This window comes from Dipodomys spectabilis, unplaced genomic scaffold, assembly GCF_019054845.1.
Source record: "Dipodomys spectabilis isolate Male_0828 unplaced genomic scaffold, ASM1905484v1 ptg000162l, whole genome shotgun sequence".
Taxonomy (NCBI): domain Eukaryota; kingdom Metazoa; phylum Chordata; class Mammalia; order Rodentia; family Heteromyidae; genus Dipodomys; species Dipodomys spectabilis.
Window position 1 is genome coordinate 2,301,864 of NW_024870839.1, and position 16,866 is coordinate 2,318,729.

The 16,866-nt window shown below is 37.8% G+C and overlaps 1 protein-coding gene across 2 annotated transcripts in view; it reads left to right on the plus strand.

The window, feature by feature from the left end:
* The window catches only part of Spata5 (spermatogenesis associated 5), a 126,091-nt gene that overhangs the window by 23,264 nt on the left and 85,961 nt on the right, over positions 1 to 16,866 (plus strand). For both annotated transcript variants that reach the window (XM_042693006.1, XM_042693007.1), the window contains 2 exons: positions 5,470 to 5,624; positions 15,350 to 15,559. In XM_042693006.1, the coding sequence (XP_042548940.1) occupies positions 5,470 to 5,624; positions 15,350 to 15,559 (365 nt within the window). The remainder of the gene's footprint in view (positions 1 to 5,469; positions 5,625 to 15,349; positions 15,560 to 16,866) is intronic.

The window sequence follows — 16,866 nt, forward strand, 5'->3', positions numbered from 1 at the left end:
CTTAGAGTTTATCTTTAGCATCCTTGTGGATTTCATTTCATCATTTTCATGCCAAATATTTGGGCCTTGGTAAGGTAGTGTCTCAGAACAGGAAGAATTAAAACACTTATTTGCACAATGATATTTGGCATTATAGGACTGAAATGGGTTTAATAACAGTATGGCATCTAATTACTATAACTTTTTTTGAAAGTCTTTCTAAAGACAAGATATTTATGATTTGATAGTCTTCCTCCCATCCATGATAAGCTTATTTTAACAGGAATTTTTAGACCATCTATTACATACCTAACAGTCCAACTCTGATGCTTTCTGGACATTTTTCACTATCTTGAATTCTTCCAGTATTGTTTTCTAAGGTACAATAAAAATGTTGACCTTTTTTTTTTTTTTTTTTTTGCAGGGAAGGCTGGTAATACAGATTGCACTCAGACCTTGATTGCTTGTCTGGGACTCTATGATTTGAATAGCCATACTTCCAGACCAACTTTTTGCTGTGAGAGTCTTGAGGGCTTTTCTGCCAGGGCTGGTTTTGAATCATGATCCTCTGGATCTCAGCCTCTTGGGTAGCAGGATTTTTGAAACCACTAAGGTATAGGGCAAAATTCTCTATACATTCAGGGAAATAATGGGTTTTAGAAAGCTTGGTGAGCTGTAGATTCAAGTGCTGACTTTCATGCTTTGTCAGCTGAGAGTACTTGACAAGGTATACAGCCTCGTTTTCTGTTTTCTCACTAGCTGAATAAGAATGACATATCTTTTTAAAAGATATTTTAGGAGATTCAGAAATCTAGCTGACAGCAATTATCATGGTTTATATAGGCCTTAATAAGTGTCCTTCATTTCTCGTTCTCCTTTGCCTCTCAAAACCTACTTCAAAACCTACTTCAGTGTCCTGTTGATATTATTTTGTGAATATTTATGCAATTATTGTGTAGAAGTTTTTTTGTGTAGAGTTTTAGCCGTACTCCTGATATTGTATGATATATTCTTGGTTATTCTAATAGAATAAGTATTAGCAAAATCTGGCAGAATCCCTTGCTAGATAGTGATTTTTACTAAATCTGCATCAGTTAAATGTCTTGTGCATTAATAGACAGGGCTTATTTTGGTTTACTCCTTGATAGATGATCTTGCTGAACCCTCATTAAGGTAAAGTCATAGTGTTTTCTTTTCCTCAACCACCTCATCACACATGTGGATTCTCTAGAAGCCTCCAATAGAACAACAAAAAGAAGATTACAGATTAAATTGATGTACTTACCAGAATTTTAACACAATGTATATTTTATTATTGTAGCTTGAAAACTAAACAATTCTGCAGAATATGTATTAGACAACGGGGTTTTTTCCTCTATTTGGTAATTCTGAAATGTAATAATAGAATGCTATACTTATGATACTGAGATTTTTCTTATGCATGAGCATTATAGATTTTTATTTTCTTCGTCATTGAAGTGAGCATGTCAGTAATACTTTTGCTACTTATTTGAAATGACTGGAGCTGAATGGTTTATTTCAGAAAATAGGTGATAGTTCTGATCCTGGTTAAGCTCTCATTGACATATACCATTTACTTTCCTAGTGGAAAATTTTCTGGGTTGTTTTGCCAAGACTGTAAAAGCATAACACTTCAGAAAGGTTTTCTTTCAAATTAAAACATATACAAATATGAAGCTATTTGCTCAAAATAGAGTTATTTTCTGAGATATTCTTAATTCCTTTTTTTTTTTTAAAGTCCTGTCAGCTTTGTTGTTAATTGTTCAAAATGTAACCTTTGCTGGATGCCAGAGCTGCCTATAGTCCTGAAGCTATTCAAGAGGTTGAGATCTGAGGATCATGGTTCAAAGCCATTCCAGGCAAGAAAAATCCATAAGACTCTTACCTACAATTAGCCACTAAAAAATTGATACTGGAACTGTGGCTCAAGTGGTAGAGCAACAGCCTTGAGCAGAAAAGGCTTATGGACAGCTCCCAGACCTCTTTGCTTATGTCTTCTGCAAAGCTGGGATTTCAGGTCTGTGCAACTGTACCCAGCTTTTCTTCCCTCCCCCCCCTCCGATCGCTAAGCCAGATAAGCAAATAAGTTATTTTTATTTTTTTTTATTTTTATGTTGGGTGGAGTTTTTAACTCAGGGTCTCATGCTCTCTTGGTTTTTTGGGTTGGGTGGGTGGGGAGATGCTTTTTGAAGCCATTTTCTGGTCAAATGAATGAACTGAATTTTGATGTTTTGGAGCTAGAATCTTCTCTCAAAGATGATTTAGTACACTCCCTTATTTCATGATTGAGTAGAGATTACATAAACTAGATTAGTGAGGTATAAGCTTTGGCCCAAGATTCATGTCTGAAGACTCTGGTGCCTTCCATAGTGCTGTTATTTATTATTTAGTTAATTAATTTTTGTGCAGGTTCTGAGGCTTGAACTTGGGGCCTGAGCTTTTTCACTTAAAGTTAGCACTCTGCCATTTGATCCACATATTCACTTTCAACTTTTTGGTGGTTAGTTAAAGATAAAAGTCTCATGGACATTCTGCCAGGCTGTCTTTGAACCTTAATCTTCAGATCAGAGCCTCCTGAGTAGCTAGAATTACAGATGTAAGACCCTGGCACCCAGCTCTGTGCTGTTTTTTGGTTTTGGGATTTTTTTTTTTTTTTTTTGCCAGTCCTGGGGCTTGAACTCAGTACCTGGGTACTGTCCCTGAGCTTCTTTTGCACATGGCTAGCACTCTACCATTTAGCCATAACACCACGTCTAGCTTTTTCTGTTTATGTGGTACTGAGGAACTGAACCTAGGGCTTCATGCATGCTAGGCAAGCACTTTACCACTAAGCCCCATTCCCAGCCCTGTTCTGTTATTTTTAAAAGCAACTTTTGAACTTGATAGGATTTAGAATGGTCAGGGCTCCCGAGTCAGTTTTAAGATACAGCAGTAACCTCGTTGATTTCTTCTAAAGAGCAGTGAGAAATAGAACTCTACCAGCCTTGTATCTGTAGTGCTTAACACTTTGTCTGTATTTTAATTTGCAGTTGAGGGAATATAAAAGTTGAAATACAATAAATTTTCTTGAGTAAAGTATGTTATTTGAATGGGAGACTTGGATTTTTGCTGTACTTATTTCATTCCTCATATGCATGAGCACATTTCTAGAGAACTTTACTGTCAATATTTGTAATGCAGATGAGAGTGACAGATAGCCCTGTTATCTGTTGCTTTCTCTTATTTACTCCTATGATCAATTTGCGTTGTTCATTGCTTTCTAGTGAAAAAAATTGTGATCTCACCAAGCATCGTACATAAAAATTTAAGATTCTATTTGAATATAGCAAATTGTTTGCAAGCTTTATCTGACTCATCTAGCAACACCTAGTTCTTTTTTTTTTCTTTGTTTGTTTTTTTTGTTTTTTTTTGTGTGTTTTTTTAACAACTGCTTCCCCCTACCTCCTGAGTGCTGGGGTTACCAGTGTGTACCACCATGCCTGGATATTAATTTGTTGGACTTAAGACAAGAACTCCTACTCTGGAATGAATGTGTTGACATCAGGCTTGCGCCTTAAACATTTTCTTTTTTCTAGCCTCATTGTGTCTTATTTTCTATTACCAAAATTTTATAGAAAGATTAGAAACTGAAATAATAAAAATAGACTGTCACATCTTTTGTTTAGTTTTGGTTTTAAAGTACAATTCTTAAGAACATAGAAGTATTACAGGCTGGGAATGTGGCTTAGTGGTAGAGCGCTTGCTTAGCATGCATGAAGCCCGAAGTTCGAGTCCTCAGTACTACATTAACTGATCGCTAAGCCAGATAAAAAGCTGGAAGTGAAACTGTGACTAGGGTAGTACAGTGCTAGCCTTGAGCAGAAGAAGCTCAAAGACAGTGCCCAGGCCCTGGGTTCAAGTTCCAGAAATGGCAAAAAAAAAAAAAAATAGAGAACATAGAAGTATTGGTTCCAAAATCGTATTTTTTTTTTAAATCTTCAAATTCAGTAAGGAAAAGAAATACTGTAAGTTTCTTGCTCTAAGCTATTTTTGTTGCTGATGTACAATGTATTCATTTGTTCCTTTAGTCAATTGTCATTCAGTTCTAAAAGTATGCATATTTTAAAAACTAATCTATTCGCATAAATCTCAGTTTAGCCCTGTTAATAATGACAATTTTAAATTTAGTGCCATAGAAATTTGAATTGCTTAAGTAACTAGATAAAATATCTGTTGATAACTTGATTGCCAGAAGGGCTGATGGTTTTGTTTTGGGTTTTGGTTTTGGTTTCTGGTAAGGAATGGGTACATGGCTTCTGTTAGTGGAACAATACTCCCATGAAGATCTGGGACTTTGAGGCTATGTTCCCTAGCACCTTAGCTTTGCCCCATTTATTGTCTAGTAAGGATAGACCATTTAAGACTACCATTTGTTGTGTAAAATATGTTAAGTGTATTCGAATGAGGAGTCATAGTACTTACAAGTTGAAAAGAATCTAATGGCCTGTGGCAGGAGTATCTAGGATCTTTGTTACATTTTTATGGCTTTTGCAAATAGCTTTTTTTTCTTTTCTGATAACCTGCCATATTTTATCATCTCATATTTCAATGAACAAGTTAACAGAGTTGGAATTAGGCTGATATGTGGGACTGAGCTTTCATTGTTCTTTAGGGCTTCATACACTAGTAGCTCACACTTGTAATCCTTGGTACACTGGAAGATCATGTTTTGGGGCCAGTCCACGCAAAAAGTTCTCAAGATTCCATCTCAGCTAGGTGAGGTGGCATGAGCCTGTCATCCCAGCTGCAATGAGAAGAATAAATAGGAGAATGGCAGTCCAAGCCAGCCTATTTAAAAAAATTATAGCTCACAGTACACTGGAGATGGGGCTCAAGCAATAGAATACTTGCCTGGTAGTATAACCCCTCCCCCAGATATTTTCAAATTATTTTGATAAACCTTTTTGGTCTTCTTTATGAGTGATATTCTGTAAGTTTTATTTTTTTGCTTATAAAATATCTGTCTTCTTGTATTTTCAGTTTCTCCTGGTTTCATGTTCAAAACTTAAACTCTTGGGATTTGGCATTTGCCTTCCGCATTCTTCTGTCTTTTGTCCTCAAACTTTCACACCATATATACATGCAAGCAACAATACTTTAAGGACTAATGTGTTTACAGAGTTTTGGATTCTTTTCATTATTATTGTTCAGTCTATGTTTACGGAATAAAAGGTAATTCCTGCCCGGTACCATGGCTGAAATATAAGGATCACAGTTTAAAGACAGCACAGATAAGAAAGTCCATGACACTCTTATCTCCACTTAAACATCCCCCAAAAATCTGGAAGTAGAGTTGTGGTTCAAGTGGTAGAGCACTAACTTTGAGCAAAAAGCTCAAGGACAGCACCCAGGCCCTGAGTTCAAGCCCCGAGACTGCATACACAGATGCGCACACACAAGGTAAATCTTGTGTCCCTTTCCTCATGACAGGTTTCTGTGCTTTGCGTAGTTTCCTGAAGAAGCAGCCTAACCTTCCTGACAGCAAGGTGTCCAGCTTGGTGAAGATCACTTTGAATGATTTCTTGCAGGGAATGAAGGACATCAGGCCCAGTGCTATGAGGGAAGTAGCAATTGATGTCCCAAATGTAAGTTATCTTTACTGCATGCTAACTTTTCTGTTCATTTAAGCTCTGAAAGAATGAGATTCTACAGAAACTGTCTTGCTATGTTAAACTTCAAAAACATTTTAGTCAAAGCATTGTTTATTTGAAATTTTTGTAATTGTGAGATAATTGTGGATCCAATGCAGTTGTAAAATAGACACTGTGCATTCTTGTAGTGATACAAAACTGTAGTGATGCAAAACTGTAGCACAAAATCACAAACAGGCAGTTTGTATTGTCTCTTGATCTTACACTTATTTTTTCACTTATACTCTTGTTTGTGGGTGAGTATTTATTCCTGTACATATGTTTCATATGCTAAAGGTTGTGGCATTGATTACCACAATCAATAAACTGACTGCCAGGTGCCACTGACTCATTTCTGTAATCCTAACTACTTAAAAAGGCTGAGAACAGAAGACTGCAGTTTGAAGCCAGCACAGGTAGCCAAGTCTATGAGACTCTTATCTCCAGTTAACTACCAAAAAGCTACAAATGAAACTGTAGCTCAAGTGGTAAACCATTAGCCCTGAGTGTTCTGGCCCTGAGTTCAAGCTGTAGTTCTGGCACAGATACAAAAAAGATACTAATTTTACACCACAGATATCTCACACATTGGCCTTTTCTAACCATATCCACCTAATGCCATTTTTAAACTTTTATTATTTCTAAAGGACCATATAGATAGAATTAGCCTTTTGAAATTAGGTTTTTCACTTAACATAATTCCCTAGAGATTTATCCAAACGGTTGGATGTGTCATACATGATTTCTTTTTGTGTGTGTGCTGGTCCTGGGGCTTGAGTTAAGTGCCTGGACTCTCTCTCTGACTTTAATTGCTCAATGCTAGTGCTTTACCACTTGAGCCACTCCTCCACTTCTGCGGATGTTTAATTGGAGATGGGAGTCTAGGGACCTTACCTACCTGGGCTGGCTTCAAACCACCATCCTCAGATCCCAGCCTCCAGAGTAGTGAGGATTACAGGCGTGAGCCGCCAGTACCTGGCTGGGTTTCTTTTTTTTTTTGGTCGATTGTGGAGCTTGAACTCTGGGCCTGGGCTCTGTCCCTCAGCTCTGCAGTTTAAGGCAAATGCTCTACCACTTCTGGTTTTCTGGTGGTTTATTTGAGATAAAAGTCTTATAGACACTCCTGCCCGGGCTGGCTTTGAACCACGGTCCTCAGATCTCAGCCTCCCGAGTAGCTAGGATTTACAGTGGGTTTCTTTTAATTTTGCATAATGTTAGCCTCCTTGCTGTTAGTACATTTGAGAAGAGGAAAGCTTTATTTAGTCTCAGTTTTGGAGGTTTCAGATCATTGTTGGTGACTGCATTGCTTTTGTGCATGGCAGTCCTTCATGGTGGAGAACGTGGAGGGGAAGTTGCTCACCTCCTGGCAGCTGTGAGGTGGAAGAAGAAGGGACTATGGCCTAGAGACTCCCATTGTGTCCTATCACTTAGCAGGGAAAATAAGCTTTTCACACAGTGACCTTTGGCAGACATAGCCACAGTGGTAGTTTCCCTAATATGTATATGCTTTAGTTGTTTATTCAACACTAGACTTGTTTCTAGTCTTTTACTACTATGAGAGAAGTTATGAACGGTTATTGTATGTATGGAATGCATGACAAGTATGGTTGCTGGGTGATACATTTTTTTGCAGTTAGGAAATGTCAACGAGGCTGACTTTAGAACAAGCTGATGACATTGTTTCATCAGTTTGTTTTACAGGCATATTATTACAGCACAGCAGGCCACCTTTAGTTTGTGGGCCATGTGATATCCCTCATGACCCAAGTGTGATACAAAGAATAACAAAGAATGAAAGGTGGCCTCATAGTTTTCTTGGGACATGTTAACATTACTAACAAATGGACATTAAGACAGAAGCACTGGCAATATGTTGTGTATGGTATTGAGAAAGAGGTGGACCTTTAAAAAGGCTTACATGGAAGGATGTTGGTTAGCCTTGAAGTGAGATTCCCTTTATTTCTATGAGCTACCATGTTTAGTACTTGTTAACTTTTTATGACAACTAGTTATTTAAATTTAGGCTGGGAAACTATATCCTACAGATAGGAAGTTCTCCTAAGGACTTGCCTCTGGGTTGAGGCAATCATTGTGGTTTTGATTTCTTTTTGAGACATTTTCAAATTTGATTGGCTCAATTTGAGGGTTTTTCAAAATCCATGTAGCAGAACATACTCATTTAGCATTAATTATTCTATAAATACTATGGAATAATGATTAATGTTGGTTTAATGGAAACTTTTAATATCTCTGGGATTTATAGTCCAATTTTGGGTCACACTGATATGAATACTTTTTTGTAATGTTCATCTTTTTAAAAATTTATTGTGTGATTATAATGGGTCAGATAGATGCTTAAATCATCAGAATCACACATGAACATTTCAGGTGCTGGTTAAAAACTATTCCAATCTGCTATAGAGTTTAAATGTTTAGGTCCTAAACGTACTGTGTGGTTTTAAACTTAAAATTCCTGCCAGTGGAGAATGTGTTTAATCAGTGTCTGTCTAACTCTTGGAATTGCTAAACTGATTCATCATAGGAACTGGTACTACAACTGTGCTTTTAATTGCTCTAATAAAAGACCTTTTTTCCTTTATTTTCTTTTGATAGAATATTTACAATGCATGGATGTGAGCCATTTTCCATTTGGCACTTTATTTGGGTTAAGGCCATGGTGTACTGTGATGTTACTCATGAACTGGGGAATGATTAGCACTGGTGAAAGTACTTTCTACAGTGCTTTTTATGTCTGCTGTAAGTTATAAAAATTTTCCTAAGAAGTCAACATTTTTATAATTAAATTCCTAAGTTTTACTTTCCTTGGTTCTGGCTACTATATCTATTGAAATACCGACAAATTATTTTTGCAGAGGGTTTAATAACTTATTTTGCTGTATTAAATGTGTCACATTAAACCTGGGCACCACTGGGTCATGCTTATAATTCTTGCTACCCTAGAGGGTTGTGGTTCAAAGTCAGCATGAGCAGCAAGTCCATGAGAGTTTTATCTCCAATTAATCACCAAAAAAAAAAAAAAATGCAGGAAGTAGAGCTATGGGTCAAATGATAGATTGCTAGATTTGAGGAAAAATCTGAATGACAGTATCCAGACCCTTGAGTTCAAGTCCCAGAACCAGTGTGCATGCATGCGCACACATACACACACAGACAACCATATGCTCCATATTTGTATTTTCAGTAGGTAAATCCAAATACGCTATAACCATTACTAATGATAAATGGTTTTCTGAACTAAATATATGAAATTTATATCCATTAAGTTTAATACATTTGTACTTATAAAGTCTTATCCAAGCTTTCCTTTTTCAGTTTACATGAAGGGTCAGTTTATCCTTTTTTTTAACTTGGAAATAATTCACCTGTATACTTATTTTCTTACATTTGGATTCCAGTTTTTAGTATTTGGATATTTGATTCACAGTAATAGTAATAATAAAAAATTATAAAGATAGGTTCTACTTTCATGTAAACCCAGTTTTATAATGTGAATGGTCACTAAAGCATTAGGACCAGCTATAAAACCCCAGACTCCAAAATTAAGTTTGGATCCAGGTTAAACTTATGAGTTGAATGCATAACAAATGCCATGAACTGAGTAAACATTCCTGTTATCCTCACTCCCCATCTCTCCCCTCCCTCTTTCTCTTCTCTTTCTCCTCTTTTTCCCCTTTCTCTTTCTCCCTCCCTCCTCTCTCTCCCTCCCTCCTCTCTCTCCCTCCTCTCTCTGTCTCTCTTGTGTTCTCTCTCCTCTCCCTTTCTTCCCCCTCTCTCTGCCAGTCCTGGGACTTGAACTCAGAGCCTGAGTGCTGTTCCAGAGCTCTTTTGCACTGGGCTAGCATTCTACCATGTTGAGCCATAGCTCCACTTCCACTTTTCTGGTGGTTAGTTGGAGATGAGTCTCACTTGGACTTTCATGCCTGTACTGGTTTGAATTTCGATCCTCAGATCTCAGCCTGCTGAGTAGCTAGGATTATAGGTGTGAACCACCAGTGCCTGGCTTGTTATTCTCACTTTTAAAAGCAACAAACTTAATTATTTGAATAATAAGCTGTCTTTCATTAATTTATATATCCAAAATTTCCTGCTACATTTTTAGATTAACCTACAACTTGAGAATGTGACTGTCCATTGCATTTCCTAGGATTAGTATATTAGCAGTATGCTGAATGAACTTATTAGCTTTAATTATATTTAATTCTTCATATACTCTTAGAATAATTACTTGAGTTCCTTTTTTTTTTTTCTTTGGTCAGTCCTGGGGCTTGAACTCTGGGCTTGGGCGCTGTCCTTCAGCTCTTCAGCTAAAGGCGAGCGCTCTGCTGCTTGAGCCACAGCACCATTTCCGATTTTCTAGTGGTTTATTGGAGATAAGAGTCTTACGGACTTTCCTTGACTGGGTGGACTTTGAATCGTGATTCTCAGATCTGAGCCTCCTGAGTAGCTAGGATTCCAGGTGTGAGCTTCTGGTGCCCCGCTAAGTTCCTATTCTTTAGCAATAGTATACATTATATACGTCCTCTGTAAATTTTTTTTACACACAAATAATGGAGGATTTCTGTGATGTCTTATTAAATAAAATGTTGCTGTTTTAGGAATGGATACTACAACCTGTGGAAATTCTATTAGTTCTGTGCTGATGCTCGGCAAACCTTTGAGGTTGTTTTCTTTTGGTTTTGCTTCTGTTGTCTAGACAGAAAGTGTATTCTTCTGTCAAATCTCAAGATCAGTCTTCTTTTTCTTTTTTGCTGAGCCTGGAGCTTGAACTCAGGCCTAACTGCTGTCCCTGAGCCTGTCTGTGTTCAAGGCTAATGACCACTTGAGCCACAGTGCCACTTCTGGCTTTTTCTGAGTAGTTTATTGGAGATAAAAGTTCACAGACTTTCCTGCCTAGGCCACCTTTGAATGCAACTACGATCCTTAGATCTCAGCCTACAGAGTAGCTAGGATTACAGGAGTGAGCCACTGGCGCCTGCCTCAAGATCAATCGATCTTGCTAACTTCTTATACCTTTTAAAGTTTTATGTAGTAGCAATAGTACAGAAAAGCATATTGAGAAGTAGGTTACTCTGTGTGTGTGTGTGTATGTGTGTATGTGTGTGTGTTCCGGGGGCTTGAACGGGGCTTGAACTTAGGGCCCTGAGTTTTCTTATTCACAGCTACCACTTGAGCCACATCTTCACTTCTAGCTTTTTTGGTGCTTATAAGATTCTCATGGACTTTCTTACCCCAACTGGCTTTAGACTGTGATCCTCAGATCTTTGCCTCCTGAGTAGCTAGGATTACAGGTGTGATACTTTTTTTTTTTTTTTTAAAGAAAGGTGAGATACAGAGGGGTAACAGTTATAAGTCAGGTAATGAGTATATTAGTACTTTTAGCCAGGAAATATTTTGTGCCAGAATCAAGATGGTAGCATTAACCTTATTAAAAAATTTAGAAACACAGGTCGCATGGTTTCCCTTATTTGCAATAACTAGTGTATGTCTGAGTCAAGCAGAGAAGGTCAGATAAGTTGATGTTAGGTGAAATGAACCCCAAGATAAGTATTCAAATGTTTTTTCTTTCATATTATAAGATGATTTCTAATATATTTATAAGATGATTTCTTTGTTGCTTTGTATGTCCCTGCCCCACAGTATAACCCCTGCTTTCACTGTATTTGATGTTAGTATAATTTGTGGAGAGGAAGGAAAAAAAACAAATCATTTAAATAGGGATACAGGTGGACCCATTGTAACAATGAGATGTACAAATCATTATGTTGAAAAAGGAACTTTACAACTTTGGAGGGGAGGGCAGAGATGGGAAAGGGGGAAACAAAGGAGGAGGCAACAATGCTTGATAAGAAATGTACTAATTATCTTGCCCATGTAATTGTAACCCCTCTATACAGTATTTTCACAATTAAAATTAGAGATTAATGCTTTCTTTCTATCCTCCACCCCTTACCCCCAGGTTTAAGGCTTGAACCTCAGGGCCTGAGTGCCTGCCTCCTGAGTTCTTTTGCTTATTAAGACTAGTACTTACCACTTGAGCCAGTTTCACTTCTGGCTTTTTTGGTGCTTAATTGAAGATCAAAGTCTCTTGAACTTTCCTGTTGAGGCTGGCTTTGAACCTCCATCCTCACATCTCAGCCTCCAGAAAATCTAGGATTTGCTTTGTTTTGTTGATCATAGGGCTTGAACATTGGACCTGAACACTGTCCCTCAGTTCTCCAGCTCAAGGCTAGTGCTCTACCACTTGAGCCATAGCACCACCTTGGGTTTTCTGGTAGTTTATTGAGATTAGAGTTTCATGGTCTTTCCTGCCCAGATCTCAGCCTCCTGACAAGTAGCTAGTATTTCAGCCATGAGCCACCAGTGCCTGGCTCAAGTTGTTTTTTTTTTTCTTTTTTAATATTTTTATTATCTTTCAGTAGTCGTAAAAAGGAATTACCATATATTAACCAAAACAGTTAAAAATACAGTGCATCTCGATCAATGTCACCCCTTTCAATATTCTCACCCATCCCTCCCGAACCACCCCTTCCTTTATTTATCTTAAGTTTAGGCTATACATTGAATATTTTGCCATTCATCAAAGCTGTTTTCGTGTACATGTATTTTGTTCTGGGTCATCACTGCAGCATCTTCACACCCCTTTTGTTTTAAAATCAACTCTCTGAAGATAATCACCCAAACAGAATTATGTATTAATTATCTGTATCATAAGCCACCATTATTTCTTTAATAAGCCACCATTATTTCTTCTTTTTTTTAATGTTTTTTATTGTGAAAATACTGTACAGAGGGGTACAGTTACATGAGCAAGGTAATGAGTACATTTCTTTTCTTTTCTTTTTTTTTGGTCTGTTGTGGAACCTGAACTCTGGGCCTGGGCGCTGTCCCTCAGCTCTTCAGCTCAAGACTAGCGCCCTACCACACAAGCCACAGCGCCACTTCCGGCCTTTTCTGCTTATGTGCTGCTGAGGAATTGAACCCAGGGCCTCATGCATGCAAGGCACTCTACCACTGAGCCACCTTCCCAGCCCATCCATGAGTACATTTCTTATCAAGCATTGTTGCCTCCTCCTTTGTTTTTCCTCTACCACCCTTTCCCTACCACCTCCTCCATTACCTTGCCCCCACTCCTCCACCCCCCACCCCACCTAAATTGTAAAGTTCATTTTTCAACATAGTGTTTTGTACATCTCATTTTACAGTGGGTCAGCCTGTATCACTATTTAAACATTTTGTTTTTTCCCTTCCCCTCCCCAAATTATACTGACATCAAATACAGTGAAAACAGGGGTTATACTGTGGGGGAGGAACATACAAAGCAACAAAAAAATCAGATGGTACCTTATAAATAAGTTAGAAACAATACCAAGAAAAGAATGGAAGAAAGCATCAAGTTGTTTTTTTAAAGCAGGTATTTGTGATAGATCCTTAATGGTTCTCCCTGTACTCTGTCTCCCCTCAAGTGAATTCTGTCCCAAAAGTCCTACTGAAGCACAAATTGGATTATACACACCATTTTCTATACCTAAAATTCCACTGTATGACTCTGGCTTGCTTCAGTTTTCTCCTTTAAATGTTTGTTCCTCACGCTCTTTATGCTTCCCTCTTAGAATTTTGCCAGTTTTTTTGGCCTCTGCATGACCATTTCCCTGTTTTTACATCTTATGCATCCTTCTGAGAGTTTGCTTTCAAATTGTCTTCCAGCTGGAATATTTCCTTCCTAGGAGCTGCCAAAGGCCCTTTCTGTTTCTTTTGTTATTGTACTTAGTGTCCTTTCCATTGTACTGTGGTTATTTGAATGTTTGTATATGTTTTAAAATTTTCAAAATTAAAAATAAAAGATGAGAGACACCAGGAACTATCATTCAGGATAACAGGTCCTTTAGTAGCTTTTGAGTTACTTAAGTCTGGATTCATGTTTTCTTCTATTTTCTAGGTATATTTTCTGATAAGCACATCATTCATATGATATGTTATAAAAAATAGCTACTTTATTTTGGAGATTTTTTTTTTTTTTTTTTTTTTTGCTTGTGTGGTGCTGGGGAATCGAACCCAGGGCCTCATGCATGCAAGGTAAGCGCTCTACCATTGAGCCACCTTCCCAGCCCCTTGGAGATATTTCTTATGTCAACAAAGAAGTTTGAATATACTTCATTTGTATGCCAAAGACAAAACAATCAGAAGGACTTGCAGAATTGTTCTTGAAATTAAGCTTTGTTAAAGAAGAAGCTTAAGAAATTAAATATGGGCTGGGAAGGTGGCTCAGTGGTAGACTCCTTGCCTTGCATGCATGAGGCCCTAATTTCAATTCCTCAGCACCACATAAGCAGAAAAAGCCGGAAGTGGCACTGTGGTTCAAGTGTAGAGCGCTAGCCTTGAGCTGAAGAGCTCAGAGACAGCGCCCAGGCCCAGAGTTCAAGCCCCACGACCGACCAAAAAAAAGAAAAAAAAGAAATTCAATATATAAGCTGGGTACCACTGAGTCATGCCTGTAATCCTAGTCTGGGGGGATCAGGTTAGGAGCCAGCTCTGACAGAAAAGTCTATGAGACTCGTTCTCCAATTAATTAACAAAAAAGCTAGGCTGGAGGAATGGCTTAGTTGGTAGAATGCCAAACAAAAGACCAATGAAGCAAGTCTTTAATTCAAGCCCCAGCGTGCTCTCACACACACATGAAAAAGTAATAATAGGAGTTAAGTATATAAATTTAAATGTATAGATGAGTGAGGGAGAATGATGGGAGTGGTGACTGATGTGACTTAAATGTTAAATTCTAATCTTGCACAGCCTTTTGAAATTGAAAAATTATACATAGATGGATGAGGGACCCATCTGGGATCACTGACTCAGAAAATTTTCATATAGATTAGACTTTTTTTTTTTTTTTTTTTGTCGGTCATGGGGCTTGAACTCTGGGTCTGGGCGCTGTCCCTCAGCTCTTCAGCTCAAGGCTAGCGCTCTTTACCACTTGAGCCACAGCGCCACTTCTGGTTTTCTGGTGGTTTATTGGAGATAAGAGTTTCACGGACTTTCCTGCCTTTGAACCGCGATCCTCAGATCTCAGCCTCCTGGAGTAGCTAGGATTACAGGCGTGAGCTACCGGGCACCTGGCTAGATGAGACTTTTAAAGCAGAAGATAAACTTAATAATATGTCTAATCATGTAAGAAGTGTTTATACAGTACTAAGCAGAAATGATTTTTTTAGTATTTTTACAATACACTGATCCTAATTTACTACTCCTAATTTAATGTACTCCTAATTTACTACTTTATATTCTTAAAAAGACCTTCTTAAATTTTAAATGGGTTGTTAGCCCTTGTACTTTCTTTGCTGATGACATGTTTTGTTTTTTGGTTTTTTTTGTTGGTCATGGGGCTTTAACTCTGGGCTTGGACGCTGTCCCTCAGCTCTTCAGCTCAAGGCTAGCACTCTACCACTTGAGCTATAGCACCACTTCCAGTTTTCTTGTGGTTTTTGGAGATAGGAGTCTCAAGGTCTTTCCTGCCTGGGCTGGCTTTGAACCACAATCCTCAGATCTCAGCCTCCTGAATAGCTAGGATTACAGGCGCGAGCCACCAGCGCTTGGCTGACATGCTTTGTTTTTGTTCTCTGTTTGGCCTGCCAAAACTCGCATTTAGAAACTGTTGTGTTTTGCAGGTATCCTGGTCAGATATAGGAGGAATGGAGAGTGTCAAGCTGAAATTGAAACAAGCTGTGGAATGGCCTTTGAAACACCCAGAGTCATTCATTCGAATGGGTATTCAGCCACCTAAGGGAGTTCTCCTGTATGGGCCTCCAGGGTGCTCTAAAACAATGATAGCCAAGGCTTTGGCCAATGAGAGTGGACTGAATTTTCTAGCTATAAAGGTAGGCTGTTAATTTTTTTTTAATGGTTAATCTATCTCTGACTTCTTTCTACATTCATCTCTACTTTGGAAAAAGCAGCAGCTAATTTTTTTTTTTTTTCTTAAGTTGGTCGTGGGCCTGAACTCTGGGCCTGGGCGCTGTCCCTCAGCTCTTCAGCTCAAGACAAGTGCTCTACCACTTGAGCCACAGAGCCACTTCCAGTTTGCTGGTGGTTTATTGGAGATAAGAGTCTCACGGAGTTTCCTGCCCAAGCTGGCTTTGAACCGTGATCCTCAGATCTCAGCCTCCTGAGTAGCTAGGATTACAGGCGTGAGCCACTTGTTCCCAGCCTAATGTTTATTTTTATTTGAGGTAGATGACAAGACAATATAGAGAGATGACTGAGAGGAATAACTTAACTAACCTATATAATCATGATACCATGGTGGACCCAGATTCACTTTTCTTGCTTCCTGATATTTCTTATACACATGTGTAATAGAAACTAATGCTTTTTTTCTGCATTATTTTAATTGTACTTAAAGACTTGACTAAACAAGACTTAGTTGTAAATACGATAATGAGTTGAATATTTATAAACTGATTTTTTTGGTAAATTTACGCTCTAAATTTAAAAATACATTTCAGTCAGAAAATAATATATGCACCATATTTTTACTTAAGTACATAGACACAGATGCATGTATACATTTTATTGGCTCATTGCTTATCTTCCATTGCTTGAGATGTATCTTTCTTGATAGTTTCATATTTACTTTAGGACTAGATATTAATTACTTTTATGCAACAAAATTACAATATCACAATATTATATATCTAGTTAGCAAATGCATACATGTGTCTGTACTGTAAAATCCATTTCTGAGGATGATTTAACAGAAGTATATCGTAAACATGTTAAGTGTCAGTTTATTTCAGAAACTTTTAATATCACTAGGCACCTTTTCTGTGTGTAACGATTTGTTTTTCTATCTTAGAAAATTGAAATCATTGGCCATTTGAAATCATAAAGTTGGTCAGTTCTTTGCATTACTTCAAATACATATGTAAAGATATATGCATTTGTTCTTTAAGAGTCAGTATCTTCAACATATTTTTGGTTATTTTTCTTCTAGAGATTTTAGAAACTATTGGATAGGAGATCATTTAGACTGATTTTTGGTGAACCATGATTGTGGTTTTAAAGGTTGCAATTTTGATTGTTGGAGTAATAAGTGATTTTGAAATTTTCAAGAACATCTTGATTTTTGTTTGGTCTCTGTCTTTTACCATATGGACATTGTTGTACCGGAATTCTCTCTGCTTTT